The 18,969-nt window shown below is 43.4% G+C and overlaps 1 protein-coding gene across 3 annotated transcripts; it reads right to left on the bottom strand.

Moving 5' to 3' along the window:
• Nucleotides 1-511: 511 nt before the first annotated feature.
• Nucleotides 512-17,970, bottom strand: atp1b2a (ATPase Na+/K+ transporting subunit beta 2a). 3 transcript variants are annotated; one of them, XR_004019601.1, is made up of 10 exons: nt 17,763-17,970; nt 12,483-12,611; nt 12,181-12,285; nt 11,985-12,064; nt 11,399-11,524; nt 3,821-3,880; nt 3,221-3,247; nt 2,955-3,050; nt 1,441-1,950; nt 512-789 (listed from the first exon to the last, which is right to left on the bottom strand). XR_004019601.1 is itself a non-coding variant. In XM_030725053.1 (9 exons), the coding sequence occupies exons 1-9, from the start codon at nt 17,866-17,868 to the stop codon at nt 1,786-1,788; spliced, it is 894 nt and encodes a 297-aa protein (XP_030580913.1). In that variant the 5' UTR covers nt 17,869-17,970; the 3' UTR covers nt 512-1,785. The 3 variants fall into 3 exon arrangements, 2 of the variants coding, with proteins under 2 accessions (XP_030580913.1, XP_030580914.1); XM_030725053.1 differs by having other exon boundaries at nt 512-1,950; XM_030725054.1 differs by lacking the exon at nt 3,221-3,247 and having other exon boundaries at nt 512-1,950; nt 17,763-17,967.
• Nucleotides 17,971-18,969: the final 999 nt, after the last annotated feature.

The raw sequence follows: 18,969 nt of genomic DNA, 5'->3' as shown, positions 1-18,969 counted from the left end.
AGTGTGTGTGGGTGTGTGTTATTTTGGCCTTGGAGACGTTTGACACACTTCCTTTTGATTTTTTCCTCCCTTTCAGTTTTGATGGCATTGAGTTAATGTCTGGGTGTGATGTCCAGCTCTGGCCAGCAGAGGGCTCGCTGCTCCACTCTGTATAATTCATGGTGTTATATAACTGAGGCTCTTATGTAACAGACACATGAAAAAGGTCCTGAGGTTCAGCCGCTGAGTTTACTGTTCCTGGAAGATAAATGCATCCTTTCATTTCTTCACATCACTGAAGAAGACCACGCCCACCTTCACCTCGTATTTAGCCTCCTCTGGATGACCTGAAAATCCAGAAAAGAAACAACCACATGCTCCCCACTCATCAACCTGTAATACTCCTATTGTTCTACAATCTTCACAGTATTCCAGTCTGTACTCCTAAAACTCTGAATTCTTCTTCTTTGTAGTCCAAATATACAGAGGTTTCCTACCCCCCCCCCCCCCATTCATCAGTTATACATGTAAATGATTTTTGTTGTTTTTGTTTATTTGTTGTTTTTTCATCTCTGTTTAACACAAGGACATTTTCAGGCAGGAGAAATCAACCAGTCACAAACAGGTAACAGCATATGACATCATACAGCAGGACCCTCTGATTGGCTGGACCCTTTCCAAAGGAAGATGTTTGGTGGAGAGCAGGACAGGTGGGGGAGGGGTATTTCCACGGGCATGGCAGAGTGATCGACAGGTGACAGCAGAGTGTGTGTGTGTGTATGTGTGTGTATGCTGTTGTCATGCTCAGCCCTGTGGTGGAAGTAGTAAACAAAAGCAAACATGTAAACAAATCAACAATAAACAAAAATACTAATGACTCATTAACTAACTGGTTAACTAAACTAACTCATCCAGGTGTGCACTAATTGATTATCTAAATAACTAACGAGCCAATCAGCTGCACCCACACAGACTAAAAAGGAAAAGAAGAAAATGTGACATCAAACCCCAAAGCTGCTGAAAATAAAGCTGGCTTCTGATTGGCTGTGAATTCAGCTGTTTCCATGCCAACAAACAAGGAGCCAGAGGTTTAGCATGGCTGAAAAGAGAAACCAGTTAATGAACTGGTGTCTGGACTGGGTGAGAATCAAGAGCTGGACCCAAACTGATCAGAATAATCTGATGTCCCATGATGTCACACTGCTGGAAGCTCACAACAGGAAGCTGGCAGCAGTCAGTGTCCACACACAAAATTAATCAGGAGTCAATACAAAAATCCAGAACCAATAATGGCAGTGGTACCACTAATCCCCCGTTTCTCAGCTGATTACTGATATGTTTCAGCTCTGATTTTAATTTGTTTCGCTTCTTAAACAGCAACGACTGCAGTGTAAACAAACAAAAGTCATCATAAACAACAGATAAATAAACAATAAATAAATAAATAAAGTGACAACGTACACTGTGAGATTGATAATTAGCTCTTTGGAGGCAAAGACCGGCCCATCGTCTGTCTCCACTGGCAGTGACATCAGAGAGTGTATGCATGCTGATTGGTCAGTCTGGGGGTGGGTGTGTCTGAGTTAAAGGTGCACTGAGGATCATATCAGAGAAAGGAAAAGTACTCGACTAACTGGAAAACAGACACTTTAAACAGTCAGTGAATGCATCTTGACTCTGGTCAGTGAACGCATCGTGAAATGTTATACATAAAAAAACAGCAGGTCAGTGTGAGGCTGTAACAGGAAGTGGAAACATCTGGATGATGCGGTTTTAACGTGTGCGTGCGTGCGTGAGTGTGTGTGTCTATTTGTCGTTGATTCGGAGCTTGAAGGAGACCCGTCCGGCAAACTTGTCCCTGTCGCTGCCGACGGCGAGCGTGTTGGAGGTCACTTTACACTCCACGTTGATGTCAGTGTTCAGAGAGGCGTTCAGGAACTTCACGGCTACCAGCGGCTGAGTGTAGTTCACCTGAGACAGTAAATGCATCGCTCATCAGTATCAATAGAATACTCTGTTTTTTATTAATTTTTTTTATTTTTATTTTTTCTTCTTTTTTCTAATTAAAAAAAATCAATAGAATACTCTGATCATACCTGTCAAGTCTCCCGTTTTGGCTGGAAAATTTCTGTATTTTACCCTCTGTCCCGCCGTCATCCCGTATTTTTATTTTCCCGTATTTTTCCCGTATTTTCAATTCTCATTTTTTTTAAAGCATTCCCGTGCCGCTCCAAACTGAATTGTTACTATCACTAGGTTAGTGCCAACAGCAGGAACAACCCCGTAAAAACAACTGGACCTCAGTTGGGCTCAGTGTTGCCAACTTATTGTTTTTTCCCCCATAAAGCGACAGTGAAATCCTCCGCTGTCACCATGTTCTGTGTACATAAAGCCTTCTTACTGCGTCCCTTCGTACGCTTTGGCATCGCTCAGACCTCACTTTGTCTCCACTCTCCAACCCCTGAACTTCACTTAAACACCGAGCCTGCCCACCCGCTCCCTCCGCTCCCATCCCCGGTCCTCGGCCTTTATCAACCTTTGAGAGCCGACAGCGAGTTTTCTTATACAAGTTGGCAACAGCGGCCCAGATAAAGGAGGAGGGTTGAATGTAGCTGGCAGTCTCACCTCATAGTGTTTTCGTTAAATTTGATATTCTAACATTAAACAGTACGGGACAAAATTAATCTATGTAATGTGGGTCTAGGCAAAGCATTAAAGTTATTATTTCATAAAGTTTATTTGTAGTTGTAAACATATTTATGGTGTTTTTTCTTCACTTTTTGTCTCCAAAGATGTTTTTCCTCTTCTGCAGCCTCGATTGCAACTACAGTACATCCAAATGAACAATTATGTAAATTAGGCGATGACGTCATATAGTGACCTCTATTTTCAGCAGCGGAAAATTTCCCGTATTTTTAAATACAAAACTTGACAGGTATGATTGATTACACTGAGTGTGTATACTGAGTATGTACCTGAGCTTTCTTGCCATAGTACGGGTAGTACATGAGGTTGAAGGTTCCATTTGGAGGATAATAAGCCAACGGTCCGATCTTATCGCTGTCCTCCTTCTGCACACACAAACACACAGATCAATACATCCAGTCTGATCAATAACCTTCATAATCTCATTGCAGAAAAGGTTTCTAATACTTCACTCTTTACACCACTAAAGGGACACTAAACGTGATCTTAGCTAAAGGTTCTAAGTTCTACGTTCTTCCTGCTCTACTGTTCTTACCCACTCATCTTCCCCCACTTTGTAGCTCTGAGGATGGAGACACACAGCTTCATGTTTCACTCTGTTTATACTCCACTCTGTATTTAATCATTAGTTATTAATCTCTGGCTCTCTTCCACAGCATGTCTTTTCTCTCCCCTCAGCCCCCCCTCAGCAGATGACTGCCCCTCCCTGAGCCTGGTTCTGCTGGAGGTTTCTTCCTGTTAAATCCTACAGATGTTCTCTAATGACTCAGATATTTTCAGCATCGTTAGAGGAGGGAAGAGTCAGCAGTAGCACAGACATTGAATTTCGGGGGGGGGCAACCAACACCAACCAGCATCAGGGCACTGAAGTGGGCATGGCCTCCAGTCATAGGTGTCATGTCTTCATGTCTTTTGTCCCAGCAGATGACTGCCCCTCCCTGAGCCTGGTTCTGATGGAGGTTTCTTCCTGTTAAAGGGAGTTTTTCCTTCCCACTGTCACCAAGTGCTGCTCATAGGGGGTCGTTTGGACTGTTGGGTTTTCTCTGTATTATTGTAGCCTATTGTTACCTATAATACAAAGCACCCTGAGGCAAGTGAGTGATATACAGATAAAATGAATGAATTGAATTCATACCTTTGCTGCACAGGTGACATAAGGAGACTGTCTGTCCTTCCCAGGTCGCATATTAATCACCTGGATGACAGGCAGAAGAGCAGGCTGTCAAACTCTTAGGTTACTGTTGCAGTAGAGAATTAATAGTAGTAGTAGTGCAGAGTAGTAGAACTAGTACACCACCAACCCGTTCATGTTTCTAATCTTTTTTCCCCACTTGGCGACACACTTGCCGTTTTGAGAAACATGAAGCTAGAGACACCAGCGACCATAGTAAATGTCTTCCAGGGGCCAGAGCAGGCGACGTTCATGGAAATTTGAAAGTGCTGGCTAAGGCTAATCGTAGATTTGGTAAGATCGTTATTCTCCCGGTTACGCCAATCGGAGGTCACTAAAATTAATATTGCCTCGGTGTGTAACTTTGCAAAAACAATGTCGGACTCTGTAGTTTTCTCTGGGCCCCTCCCCAATCAGACCAGGAGCGACATGTTTAGCCGCATGTTCTCCTTGAATCGCTGGCTGTCTGAGTGGTGTCCAAAAAATGACGTGGGCTTCATAGATAATTGGCAAAGTTTCTGGGGAAAACCTGGTCTTGTTAGGAGAGACGGCATCCATCCCACTTTGGATGGAGCAGCTCTCATTTCTAGAAATCTGGCCAAATTTATTAACCCTCCTAAAACCTGACTACCCAGGGTTGAGACCAGGAAGCAGAGTTGCTTAGGCCTGATTTAGACTTCTGTGTTGGGTCTTTGCAGGGCCAACATAACCAGAAACCCCTCTGAACCTTACCTCATGACCTACAAGGGTAGGTGATGCGCACTTTGAGAAATTCAACTACACATCGGGTCGGTGTATACATGAATGAATACACAATCCTACCATATATTTCCGGCTACTTTTTCACAGCAGTGAGTGAAAAACAATTATAATCACAATATACGGAATATTTAAACATCAATATAAAGAGTCACAAATGCCAGCAAATTTCTGTAGGAAGATCACTGAAACTTTTGGAATGGACATGAATGAACAAAGAAGTGGAGGAACAAGTGTGTTCACACTGAAAACACTGAACACAACAAAAAGCGACGAACCAGGAGAGAATAAAATCTCAGCATTTTATTTGTTTCTACCACACAGTGATGAACAACAAGGCATCTCACACAAGCATAAATGGTTACAGCAGGATGAATATGTTAGTTTAAATGAATCAACACCCCCGAGTCACAGTAACTGTCAGAATGCTCGAAGCACAGGTCGAGGAGGAGGAGTAGCTGCAATCTTCAATTCCAGCTTATTAATTAATCAAAGACCCAGACAGAGTTTTAAAGGGCATATATCATGCTTTTAAATCCTTCTTTTTCATATGTAAATGATACACTTTGGTGCAGTCTCTTTAAATGTGAATCAAACATTTAACGCCATGCCCCCCCTCCAGGTCGCAGAGCATTTCACTCCACCCCATTCGGCCATTTTTGTAGTTTGATTGCAGCGATACGATTATCTACTGGCAGAGAAACAAGCACTTCAAAAAGGCTCTGATGCCGAGGGCGATGTAAGGAATCATGCGGGTTAATACACCCAACAACGAACATTTTGACTTCTCTACTTGCAAATTTGGCATAAGTGAACTTGGACTACAAAATCACTGCGCGAAAAAAAAAATGCTGGATTCACAAAATCGGTATGGAGGAAGTCCACGACCTTGTTTAGCAGTTCCACAGCAAATACTGATACACACTCAAAGTACATAAAAAATGTATTTAAAGACCAAAAAAGGGGATTTTGCATGATATGTATGGAGAGCCGTTTCATTCAGAATTAAATAAATGAATAAATAAATACTGCTATTGATAAATTATTAATAAATATTCCATGAAATAAATAAATATCCCCATGAAATAAAACAAAATATTTTTGAAATAAATTCAATTATTTTATTTTAATTTATTTCAAGATTTATTTATTTACTTCATGATTTATTTATTATTTATTTATTTCATAATGGAGTTTTATTTCGTGGCACTTTTATTTTGTAAAGCTACTTTACGTATTTCAGTGACTTTTATTTTTTAACCCCGTTTTTCATTTTAAGCTCTTTTATTTCATGTTCTTATATTCAAATGAGGGGGCGGAGTTTTATCTGTGGGGTGGCGCTGGTCAGAGGTCAGTGACCCAGAGGAGTAAAACAGGAACTAGCTTGCAAAGTATCAAACAGGAGAAGAAGCAGGAGAAGAAGAAAAGAATTGATACCAATTTTCTGGCGGCCTTTTGCAGAATGTTTCTGATCTTTCTAAATTTATTCAACTGATTTACAATGTCTGAAAACAGAAGCATCTCAGACTTATTGAGAGAAGCTGCTAACCATCTTGACGGAATGGTAGCGCGGCAGACACCGGCTCCAAGTCCCGTACAATCCTGACCAACGCTGCCCGACAGACAAAACTCTACCCCCTTATTTGAAGTTAAAATAAGTTACACTGTAAAGAGTTATTTTTTAAAAAACGGTCAAGTATTAAAGGAAATGCACTCGGTCAGAGTTAATAAAACACTGTAATGCAGTGTTAATGAAGATTCTCCAAACTGAGTGTAAAAAAGTACTCTGAAAAGCTCCGCCCCCTCCTGCCAGACTGAAGAGAATTTTATCGGCGCCATTTTCAACTTCTCCGCCTTGCTGGAAAAGTCTCGGTAAGTTTTCTCAATTATTCTTTTTTTTTTTCCTGAATTTTCACTGTCGTTACAGTCAAAGCAGCATATTAAAATAACACGGTTCTTCAGACTGTACTGTACTTTTCACGTGACAGATGTGTGAGGAGTTGTTAGCTAGCTTAAACCTTCAAAATGTTATCCTATTTAGCATTAAATAAGGATGGCATTTTAGACATAAATTTGCGTTAACTTGTCACTACGCTTCCAAACATTGATAGGAACCTATAAAATATACTTCGGGGCTGATTTTGGGAATTGACTTCATGCACCTGCCTCCAGCTCCAATTCAAACCAAGTTGCACGCGGTTACATTTTTAATTTGCTTCGGGGGAAACTCCTTCTGTGGGAGCTGCGGTTCCTCTGAAAAAGCATGAAAGGTATCATCGGTGTTAGTTAGATCTCAGCTATTTCTACTTTTTAATGGTATTTTATTAAAGTTATGCTTGTTACTATTGTACGTTTTTCAGCAGACATAAAATAGTCCTCAGATGAATACCAAATAATCAACTACGTTTGTGGTGTGTTTAAAGTAATTCATGATGAAAAACAGTGTTCTAATGGTTGATCGCCAGGCGCTGCGCCTTGCTGCACCAGGCTGAGGAAATCGCTTTACTTTCTGAACCCTGCTGTCATAGCATTTAGCAAACAGGAGCGCACCCAGGACTCTGCACCGGCTAGATCACTGCTATTATCGCTGCTATTATCGCTGCTGTTATCGCTGCTGTTATCGCTGCTATTATCGCTGCTGTTATCGCTGCTGTTATCGCTGCTGTTATCGCTGCTGTTATCACTGCTATTATCGCTGCTGTTATCGCTGCTTGCTCCATATCAGTCTGTCTGCACACACCTAAAGAGGCGGAGCCCTTACTGAGACGTGAGCTCAGGTGGAGCAAAAGGAGACGTTTTTCTAGCATCCAAAAGAAGTTTTTTTTCCCTCCCTGTAACCACCCACTATTAAACCTTTACTGGGAAACAGCTGGAGGTCCTTCATCAACCACCTGATCAGCAAGTGAAGAAAAGAGAACTTTGTAGCTGCTCCATCCACCCTGTTTGTTTCACACAGGGAAAAACTGCAGTACAGAAGTTAAAATATGCAGATGAACTGTAATACGAAAAAAAGTGTTTCATATCCAATTACTTAAGTAATCAATGGAATTATTGATAGAATGCTTGATTACTAAAGCTGCAGCCCTAATTTAATTTGCTGCTTTAGGACAGCACCACCACATCATGTGAGAGAGATGTATGCTCAAGGCATGATTGAAAAGTTTCCAAACCTGTGTCATCTATATTCCAAAAATGGATATGTAAGTATTAAATTCTTTATCTTTTGACCCAAATGCTGTCTTTGTAATAAAATAGCCCGTTAGCCTATTTTAAAGGAACATTTTCTATTATGGTGAAAGTGGCAGTGGTTACTTAGCATGGAGGCTTAAAACCATCCAGAGGAAGAGCACCTTATCAGAGGGGAGAAGATCATCGTGTCAGCTGACTGGGGGTGGACCAACAGCCAGAGGAGATGCTTCATTTAACCCTGAGGTGACCCTAAGAGAAGAGCCATGTAAGGAAGCTGTTTCCTTCATGAGATATTCTTCTGATGAGGCCGCTATCAGGAACAAAATGAAGATGATGTTTGATTACCGTCGCAAGATGGTGCTGGACGAAAACAGATCATCTAACGTCTTGACTGAATTTCAGAGGCTTGGTAATTCAGCATTTTACACAAATAGCCTGTTGATGTACAATTGTGTGTTCATAAGTGAACTGACTTGTTTTCTAAAATGAAAACCTTCTAAAATAGCTATACATCTCATTTTGGGCAAACTCCACACTTTACTTTTGATGCTTTACTTAAGTATGTTTGGTCTCAATCCAATCCTAATATCAAATCTTTAAAAAACTTATATCAAAGAAGTTAGTTTGTGATCGTGAGTTGGTCACACAATCCAGTAAGATCTTTGTTTTTTAAATTAATAACCTTTTTAAACAAACCTGCCCCTGAAATAAAGGCTGGAGATGAACTGGCTTTGTGTTATGTTGCAATAAGCTCTTTTTCCACATGTTTAGATTGATCAAGACTTCATTCTGGGATTTGGAGAAGATGTGCTTCCAGGTTTTTGGAGCGGTTAGTGCCAACATTTTTTCCCCCCATTTGCTGCATAAACTCCAAACATTTGCTTTATATTGGAATACTTTTTGTCTTTATTTTACATAATTTTCAACATGGTAGTGTATGGTTTGCAGTGATTATTTTCAACGTGTTTTTATTATTTTTGATCAGTGATGTATTTCTTGTCTTATTGTTTTCTGTGCTCAATTAATAGAATGCTTTTTACTTTAGGTGGCCGACTGTTTTCAAGCAGAAAGTTATCCAGCAGAGCAAGACTCCCCTACCTCAACCGACCTTGAAGAACTGACCTACTGTGCTGAAGGAACTTCAAGTGAGGAGGAACTGGATGAGACCCTTTCCTCTGGTAGTTAAAATTATGTTCTGTAGGACTTAAACTTTTCTCTTTAAAGTATTAATAATTTAATTTCCTATTGGATTTCTTTAAGTTTCGGCTTTAAAGGAATAGCCTTCTTGAAGTTTTTGTTCTTTATTTTCATGTTCTGTGTTATTTCTGTTCTCACAGGCTGGGACAGCGATCTTGCTTCCATCATTCTCCTGCTCCACCTGATTCCTCCTTCCTGTCAGGGCCACAAAAGACCTGGCAAGGTTTCTCCATCCCAGGATGAGGAGCACCATGTGGTCTTCCAGATGGTTTGTAATGTATGTTAATTTTTGCAGCAACTATTATCTGTTCCCTTTCTCATCTTTTTCTATGATTCTTGTCATATATGAAATGGATTCTGTTTTAAAATGATATGGAACCAATTTTATTATGTATTCTTCTGTTTGGGGGCAGAGAGTGTTGGTTAGGTGTTGATTTGAACTTTGACAGGGAAAGCTTCTAGCAATTTTTGACACTTATTTTACTTCATATTTTTCATACTTAGAGTGGAACAGGAACATGTTGATGCCATCAACTCCACTACGCAGCCCTACCCACTTGCTGTTGGGATAAAGAGGAGCACCATCCACGAGTTCTTCATTGTTCTGGACGAGCAGGTCGTACCATGCAAGTCAACCAGCTCACTTGGAGCTTTTGATGAACTTTTTCAGGTTCACTTTGTATTTGTAACTGTTTATCATCAAATGCTCCACAACATGTACGTCTTGGAACTTGGAGAGTTAAAGGAAGGTTCTGGAATTGCTTCAGAACTTTGTAGTGAACTATTTCTCTCCATATCAAACACAAAATTACTTTCAACTGGGGCTACAGAATTTCATTGGCAACAACAGCAACATATTCCTAATTGGTCACTGGTAATCTAAAGATCTAATTTGAAAAGCTTTTGTGTAATTGTTAGCAAAAAATTTTACGTGACTTTAAGAAAATGGGTCCGTTTAACTTTGTCACTGACCAATTGATATTTGTCGTTTGTTAAAAAGGGCACTAATGTCAAGTTCTTCAAAAAATATGTATTTCTTAGATAAATATATAAATATGTTCCAGTAAATTCACATTGTCTTAGAAATGTTTTTTCTTTGTAATTAAACTGAAAATGCAGAGAAGCCTTTAAGTGCATTTTATTTTTGTACTGAACTTAATAAATTATAGGACAAGGAAGATGAGTTCTTTTTATTTTTGGCTGTATGTCAGTAAGAAATATTAACAATAGGTTTATAAAAACAGTATTTAATTGTGTACAATTTTTTGACACTGAATGGATTAGTTACGGGCAGCACAGTGGAGCAGTGGTTAGCACTGCTGCCTCACAGTTAGAATACCATCTGGAAGGCCTGGGTTCGATTCCACCTTGGCCCAGGCCTCTCCCTCTCTCTGTGTGGAGTTTGCATGTTCTCCCCGTGCTTGCGTGGGTTTCCTCCGGGTACTCCGGTTTCCTCCCACATTCCAAAGACATGCACTTACTGGGGTTAGGTTAATTGGCTACACTAAATTGCCCGTAGGTGTGAATGAGAACATGAATGAGAGTGTGAAAGGTTGTTTGTCTCTCTGTGTTGGCCCTGCGACAGGCTAGCGACCTGTACAGGGTGTACCCTGCCTTTCGCCCTATGACAGCTGGGATAGGCTCCAGCCCCCCCGCGACCCTGAACAGGATAAGCGGAAGCGAATGGATGGATGGATTAGTTACAGATTAACACTGTTTAGAGTTAAATTTAATTAACAGAGTTAAATAGATCTTACACTTGTTAAGAAAAAATTGTAGGAGTTGATTTAGAATAACAAAGTAGCAGCGTCATATTTAAATAACACTGTGAGTGTTATTTATCTCATAGAGTAAAAGTATATTAACACTGTGAGTGTTGATTAAATTTTACTAAATTTAACTCTAATCAGAGTAAAAGCAACTCTGAAAATGTAACACTGAGCTCAGTGTAATTTTAACACTGTACAGGGCGGGACCATATGTTCTCTGGCTCAGTGTTAAAATGGACTCTTTTAGTGCTGGAATAACACCGCCCATTTTACTGTGTATGTCCCCTTTAATTCTCTTCAAAGCCTGACTCTTAGTCTTGTCCACCCTAATTGGGAAATTCAAAAACCTGTTTTATTTGTTACTGTCTATCATCCACCTGGTCCTTACTCAGAGTCCCACAATGTAAATAATGTGTTGTAGTAGTGTAATAGCAGTAGTACAGTGTAGTGTAGTGTTGAAGTAGTAAAGTATAGTGTAGTAATAGTGTAGGGTTGGAGCTGGGTTTGAGGTTTGACTCTCTTTTGATTGGTCACTTCCTGAAGTGTATATACAGGAAGCACTTTACAGCAGTAACACAACAGTATGACTGGGTTTAAAATCCAGGTCAGAGGTCAGAGGTTGACATACCCTATTCAATTTGATGAGGATGCAGGGCTGTCCTTTGTCGTAACCATAGAAACGATCCAACACCCCCGAACACTCCTCCAACATGGTCCGATTGAACTGACAGGAACGTTTGGGGTTGTTCCTCACCTGCAGAGGGAGACAGACAGGTGGAGGGTCAGAGAGACAGGTGGAGGGTCAGAGAGACAGGTGGAGGGTCAGAGAGACAGGTGGAGGGTCAGAGAGACAGGTGGAGGGTCAGAGAGACAGGAGGAGGGTCAGAGAGACAGGTGGAGGATCAGAGAGACAGGTGGACAGGTGGAGTGCAGGAACACTGAGACAGGCGTAGAGTTGTACAGAAAGGTGGAGTCTCAGAGACAGGTGGAGGGTCAGAGAGACAGGTGGAGGGTCAGAGAGACAGGTGGAGGATCAGAGAGACAGGTGGAGGGTCAGAGAGACAGGTGGAGGGTCAGAGAGACAGGTGGAGGGTCAGAGAGACAGGTGGACAGGTGGAGTGCAGGAACACTGAGACAGGCGTAGAGTTGTACAGAAAGGTGGGGTCTCAGAGACAGGTGGAGAGTCAGACAGGTGTAGGAACAGACAGGTTTACCTCTCCGCTGTCCTCCTGGATAAAGTACTCATCAGGAGCGCAGTTATCATTGGTCTGAACCTGATAGCTGTCGTTGTACGCTGCAGACAGACAGGCAGAGACAGACAGGTACAGGTGTGACAGGCAGGTAGACAGAGGAAGGAGTGCTTTATTTACCATCATCGTAATATTGATAAGTGATTAGCGGGCGTCTTACGAGACAGGAAGGTGTTGAGATTGTGGACGAAGCCATCCCAGCTCTCGGTGTCTGAGGTGGAGAAGGTGATCTCCAGCTGGTTCCCCTTTGGACGAATCATCACCCCTGAAACAGGAAGTCACTCATGATTAACCAATCACAGCCTGAGTTTCATTAAACCTTTAATAAACTGATTTTTCCAAACGGATCAGTTCAGTGATCTGTGTCAGTGTTCCTCCAGCAGACCACTGGACTTTAAAGGCAGGTGTTTATAAACCCGCCTCTCTCTGCTGCAGGTGCTCAGGTGTGCTTGGTTTCCTCACCTGGAGTGGACAGCTGGTCCTGCCAGGTGGGTTTGTAGTCGTCGAGAGTCAGCAGCATGATGTACATGGTGAGAGCGAACATGCCCGCCAGAAACAGGTAGAAGATCAGGTAGAAGAGCAGGATCAGACCTGAGGGGGGTCAGAGCAGAGTTACTCAGAGGACAGCACGTCCCCTCCCCCCTCTGCTCCTCTAAATGTCATCTTTATAATCCTCTTGTGTTTGCTCCGCCCCCTCTGATGACCTACATTCAGTGTGAATGGAGGGGGAGGGGCAGGCAGTCTAATCTGTTCACTTTCTTTTCATCCATCATTCAAGTGGGCTCTGAGAGGGGCTTAGTGGGGGACGGGGGGGGTGATGGCGTGCTGAGGATAAGCAGGAAGTGACGTTCACAATCACATGACCCCCACCCCCAGCATCAAATCAAAAACAGGTCAAACCCCTCACTGAGAGTCTTCATCATGGTTTCCACATCAGTCTAACATCATCATCCTCACCTCAGAAAAATCAGGCGGGGATGAAGAGAAGCTTTCAAATAGGCTTCTATTTCTCACCGTCCTGCACGTCACTCTCTCTCTTTGGACTGTCACATCCCATGATCATCATCATCATCCCCATCATCATCATCCTCATCATCCCACCATCCTCATCATCCCCATCCTCATCATCCTCATCATCCCACCATCCTCATCATCCCATCATCATCCTCATCATCCCATCATCCTCATCATCCCATCATCATCATCCTCATCATCCCACCATCCTCATCATCCCATCATCATCATCCTCATCATCCCACCATCCTCATCATCCCATCATCATCATCCTCATCATCCCATCATCCTCATCATCCCATCATCATCATCCTCATCATCCCACCATCCTCATCATCATCCCATACCATACCATACCATCTTTATTTATAAAGCACTTTAAAACAACCACAGCTGACACAAAGTGCTGTACATTAAAACACAAATAACAGTTCAACAACTCTTTCAGGTTAAAAAAAAAACAGTTTAAAACTAGATCCCGCTGGAGTTAAAAGCCAAGGAAAAAAGATGGGTTTTAAGACGAACTTTAAAAGTGGACAGTGAAGGGGCCGCTCTAACCTGCAAAGGCAAGTCATTCCATAACTTAGGACCAACAACAGAGAAAGCCCTGTCCCCTCTGAGCTTCCTTCTTGATCTTGGTACCTCCAAGAGCAGCTGGTCTGCTGACCTGAGAGACCGGCAAGGTATGTAGGGGTGAAGAAGCTCAGAGAGGTAAGGCGGGGCAAGATTGTGCAAAGATTTAAAAACAAACATAAGAATCTTAAAATGAATCCTAAAATGTACAGGCAACCAGTGAAGTGAGGCCAGGACAGAGGTCATGTGCTCTCTCTTTTGAGTTCCCATCAAAAGTCGTGCAGCAGCATTTTGAACCAGCTGCAGACGTGAGAGTAGCGACTGACTGACTCCAAAATAAAGTGAATTACAGTAATCCAGTCGAGATAAAATAAAAGCATGGATCACTGTTTCAAAATGCTGCCTAGATAGAAATGCTTTTACTGATGCCAATTGCTTCAAATGATAAAAACTGGACTTAACCACAGCTCTGATTTGGCTGTCCAATTTAAAATCACTGTCCACCTTAAAACCAAGATCAGTAATAATGGGTTTAAAATATACCTCCAAGGGTCCCAGGTCAACAGAGGAGGACTCACAGGAGCCACTGGGTCCAAACACCATTACCTCTGTTTTCTTTTCATTAAAATTTAAAAAGTTCAAGGCCAACCAAGCTTTAATATCACCTAGACATGCCAGGAGATGTTTTATGGAATGGATATCCTTCTTCTTCAAGGGCAAATAAATTTGACAATCGTCAGCATAACAATGAAATGAGATTCCATGTTTTCTGAGGATAGAAATCATCATCATCCTCATCCTCATCATCCCACCATCCTCATCATCCCACCATCCTCATCATCCCATCATCATCCTCATCATCCCACCATCCTCATCATCATCCCATCATCATCCTCATCATCCTATCATCATCATCATCCCACCATCCTCATCATCCCACCATCCTCATCATCCCCATCATCATCACTCCGCTATTCCCAGACCCCCCACCAACCATCCAGGAGAAAACTGTCCACGAACTGTTCCAGGAACAGTTTAACTCCAGCTTTCTGTTCCAGAGTTCACTTAAACCGGATCTCAGGCTCTGCATCTCATTCCGTCCCGCCTCGATCCGTCCTCATTTAAACGCATCATCGTCCCAAAGTGATGCTGAAGTGTGTGAGCATCATGTAGGCGGCCCTGTAACAGCTGAGACTGACCTCTGACCTTTAAAAACACTGTGACTGACCTCTGACCTTTAACAGGAGCTCAGTGAAACATCTCTGCTGAGAAGCAGTCGGAGAGCTGCTGCTGTGAACCGTATTGAACCTGAGCTGATCTCCTGCTGGACTCCACAAACATCTCCAACCTCTGCACATCCACCTGGTCACCACAGGCCCGTGTGCACTTCATAGCTGGTAGCAGTTAATAATCAATAAAGTCTCACACGCTCAGTTTGTCTTCACAGGTGTCAGGTCTTTCTCCTCAGAGTTTTTTCATGTGGACCTTCCAAACAGATGAGATTTCTATGAAAGGTCTGTGAACTCCACCCATCACTGAGGTGACCTGCTGGATATTAAGAGACTAAAGACCCCATCCTTCCTAGAGCACTCTGTGACCTATTGCACCTCCACAGAAGCTCCAGAAGCTCTTTCCAAACACACACTGCTCTAACTTTGGTACCCAACTGTCCATTTGAAGCTCATCAGTCATTTTAAGACCCACAACAACGTCTCCAGAGACCTCCTGAACCCCCCCCGAAGGACCGTGACACCATGAAGGTCCTCAGAACATCATCACAGACCTGAGTCTCACTTTCTGTCTGATTCTGGATGTTTTTGTCTCCACCCATTCTGGTCATGTGACCTTTATTCTGCCTCTAACCTCCATCAGATTCACTGACATGCTGTACTGTCCCTTTAAGAGTGCTCAGGAGTACACTAAAGCCCACATTTCAGCCTGTGTGTGTTCAGATTAACGTCCAATCAAACTCGTCTGTGTTTAATCCAGATTAACACACACACACACGCGCGCCTCTGTTTATTGTCTGTGTGTCCTTCAGATGCATCAAGGCCAAGCATACACAGCCCACTGCATGCTGGGAGCTATGACCTCAGCAGCAGCAGCAGCAGAGAGACTTATGTAAAGGCCGAGCAGACTCACATCACACACTGAACAGGTAACACAGGTAACACACGCGCACACACACACACACACAGAGGTAACACACAGACAGGTAACATACACATAGACACACATTTAGACAAGACAGACACACACGAACTGTCACACAGACACAGTCTCTCACAAACTCTCACACACACAGGTAACAAACAGACAGGTAACACAGTGATGTAAATGTTTCTTTTTGACACTCGGAGCAACAAAGAGGAAATAACTAACTGACAAAAATCAAATTTTAGTTGCTAAACCCGTTTTCTGGAATAGGGCCCAGATCCAGGTGTGCTCACACACCTGCAGGTATCAGGATGTTTAAATCTTCCTGAGACTGTTAAAAACCTCAGCAGAGCACTGAGCCCTGACCTGAGACCAGCCAGGTGCAGGTTCAGTGGTTTTTACTGATGAGTTTATGAATCCCTCCTCTGCTCACTCACATCTCTGCGAAGGCCCAGAGGCCGAGGCTACGTTCATCAGTGACTACCTGAAGACTGTGATGTTTGTAAACAAATAACATGTTTGTCAACAAACCAGCTGACTGCAAAGAAAAAAACAGCTGTTTGTTAAAAAACAGCTGATGAGATCACAGAAACAACAACCTGAGATCAGAAAACAAAAACATGATTCAGAAACTGACTGCTTCTCCACACACACACACACACACACACACACACACTTTCAGTCACACTGTCTCACACACACACACACACCCTGTGTGCTGCTGCGTCTCCTTTAAGAGCAGCAGATTAAACAGTGACCTTCATACAGGACATGGCTGACAGAGGGCGAGTGAGCATCACTCTCACTGAGAGAGAGAGCTTCCACCATCACTGCTGTGATGATGATGATGTCAGCGTGAAGCTTCAAAGTCTGACTGGGGTTTATTGATCGTTTCTGATCAGTTATCAGCTGCTGCCTTTACTCACTCACTGATTCCACTGTAAGAGAAGCAGACAGATGTTTGATCAGTTTCACATTGATTATCAGTCACTGATCAGAGCGTTCGGCCTGGTCAGCCCACCTGCGATAAAGCGAGCTGATTGGACTGCTCCACCTGTCCCCAGGAAGCTTCTTCAGAGAGACGAACCAAACAGGAAGCTCCTTCATCAGGCAGGGGGTGAGAGCTGACCTTTGACCCCTGAGCTCCACACAGACAGAGTCCCTAACCTGGCAGGCACAGAAACACCTGCTGATCACTGGTTTTAGACAGCTTTCAAACACACCTGGACAGGTGCAGCTGAGCACAACGGTTTACATCTGTAAAACAACACAGCTGCAGATCCATGACCGCAGACCCTTCATCCAATCAGGAGCAGCCGGGGACGATCACCTGAACATGTCCAGGTGAGCAGTCAGGAAGAAGGTGGAGGTGAGCCCGGAGGCTAAAACCAAACTAGGAGCAAAGGATGGAAATCCAACAATTCATTTTATTCAGCATGCCAGCTGTGACAGGCAGGTACACCTGCACAGGTGTTTGACACCTGCTGCAGGTCAGAGCTGATCACTGAGCAGCAGCAGCTCAGCAGTCCTCTCCTCACACCCCTCCATAAGTATTGATTATTATCAATAAAACATTTCAGGTTGTATTCAAATAAAGTTCAGAACAGTAGCTTCGTGTCCACCTGAGGGGCTCGCACCACAGTTTGAGAACCACTGCAGCAGACCCACGGAGATCAGTCAGCTCCATTATTGATCAATCAGCTCCATTATGCTCCACTAATCAATGATCAGAGGTTCCTAATTAAACAGGGTGTTAATGTGATCAATATGTGTCTGACTAAAGAAATATGAACGATCAGGTTCACTCTGATCAATAATGAGTTTAGTCTGTGATCAGCGTTGCACGCGACCTTCATCAATAATGTTACCTGTGAATAAATAAAACCGAGGACGGACTAACGGAGGGAGGAGACCGACATAGAGGGTAACGGACGGCTGTAACGGACACAGGGGGGTAACGGACGGAGGGGTCGGGTGGGTGGGGAATCCGGTACCGACCCCAGCTGGCGGCGGTCCGGCCGAGCAGCTCGTGCGTCCTCGGATTCCAGAAGAAGTCCCGCCACTCGCTCGAGCCCTTTCGGTCGTCCTCCTTGGAACCGGACATGATGGAGAGGAGGTGAGGATGAAGAGGATGGAGACGCGCCGCGGAGAATCAGACGATGGAGATGATGAAGAGCGCGGACGCGCAGGACGGGTCACTGCGGTAAACCTCCTCCCCCCTCGGCGCCTTCCGACGTCACAGCCCGCCCAACCAATCACGGCGAGGCACAGGCGCGCATACCCCGCCCGCTGCGGGTTGGGCGACCGTGACGTCAGATGACGCGTCACAGCCGGACCGTGAGGGGGAACGTGACGGTGATGTCACTCACGTGTGTCTCACGCCACCAGCTGATCTTAACGAATGAGACGTCATCACGCACAGCCAGTTTATTAGGAACACCTAAAGATTATATAGGAAAGATTAGAAGGAGAGTGCGGAGTCTCCGGGCTCGAACCAGCAGACTGAGGGACAGCTCCATTCATCAGGCAGTCAGGATGCTTAACTCTCTGCCTGCTCTGCCCCCCTCCCTCCCTCCCTGCCTTAACACATAAACTTTCACACTTTTTCACGTACCATATTTCACACTGAACTCATTAAGAACTGGTTATTCTCTCAACTCAAGTTTATTTATTATGCTAATATTATTTGTTAGTTAAATGTTTACTGTTTATTGTTGCACCATTGGGTCTGAGAGTAACGGAATTTCGATCCTGTGTATGTCCTGTACATATTGCAGATTCAACAATAAAGTTGACTTTGAAAGAAATCTGAGTACTTCCTGTTGCCTCTGAAGTCATTCAGCAGCTGCAGTAGTAGTATTGGCTGCAGTAGCAGTATCAGTAGTAGTATTGGCTGCAGTAGTAGTATCAGTAGTAGTAGTGGCTGCAGTAGTAGTATCAGTAGTAGTAGTGGCTGCAGTAGCAGTATCAGTAGTAGTATTGGCTGCAGTAGTAGTATCAGTAGTAGTATTGGCTGCAGTAGTAGTATCAGTAGTAGTAGTGGCTGCAGTAGCAGTATCAGTAGTAGTACTGGCTGCAGTATCAGTAGTAGTAGTGGCTGCAGTAGCAGTATCAGTAGTAGTAGTGGCTGCAGTAGCAGTATCAGTAGTAGTACTGGCTGCAGTAGTAGTATCAGTAGTAGTATTGGCTGCAGTATCAGTAGTAG

The sequence above is a fragment of the Archocentrus centrarchus genome, unplaced genomic scaffold (assembly GCF_007364275.1).
Source record: "Archocentrus centrarchus isolate MPI-CPG fArcCen1 unplaced genomic scaffold, fArcCen1 scaffold_45_ctg1, whole genome shotgun sequence".
Classification (NCBI taxonomy): Eukaryota; Metazoa; Chordata; class Actinopteri; order Cichliformes; family Cichlidae; genus Archocentrus; species Archocentrus centrarchus.
The sequence above is the reverse complement of the archived record's forward strand: the minus strand, read 5'-3'. Positions and strand labels throughout refer to the sequence as shown.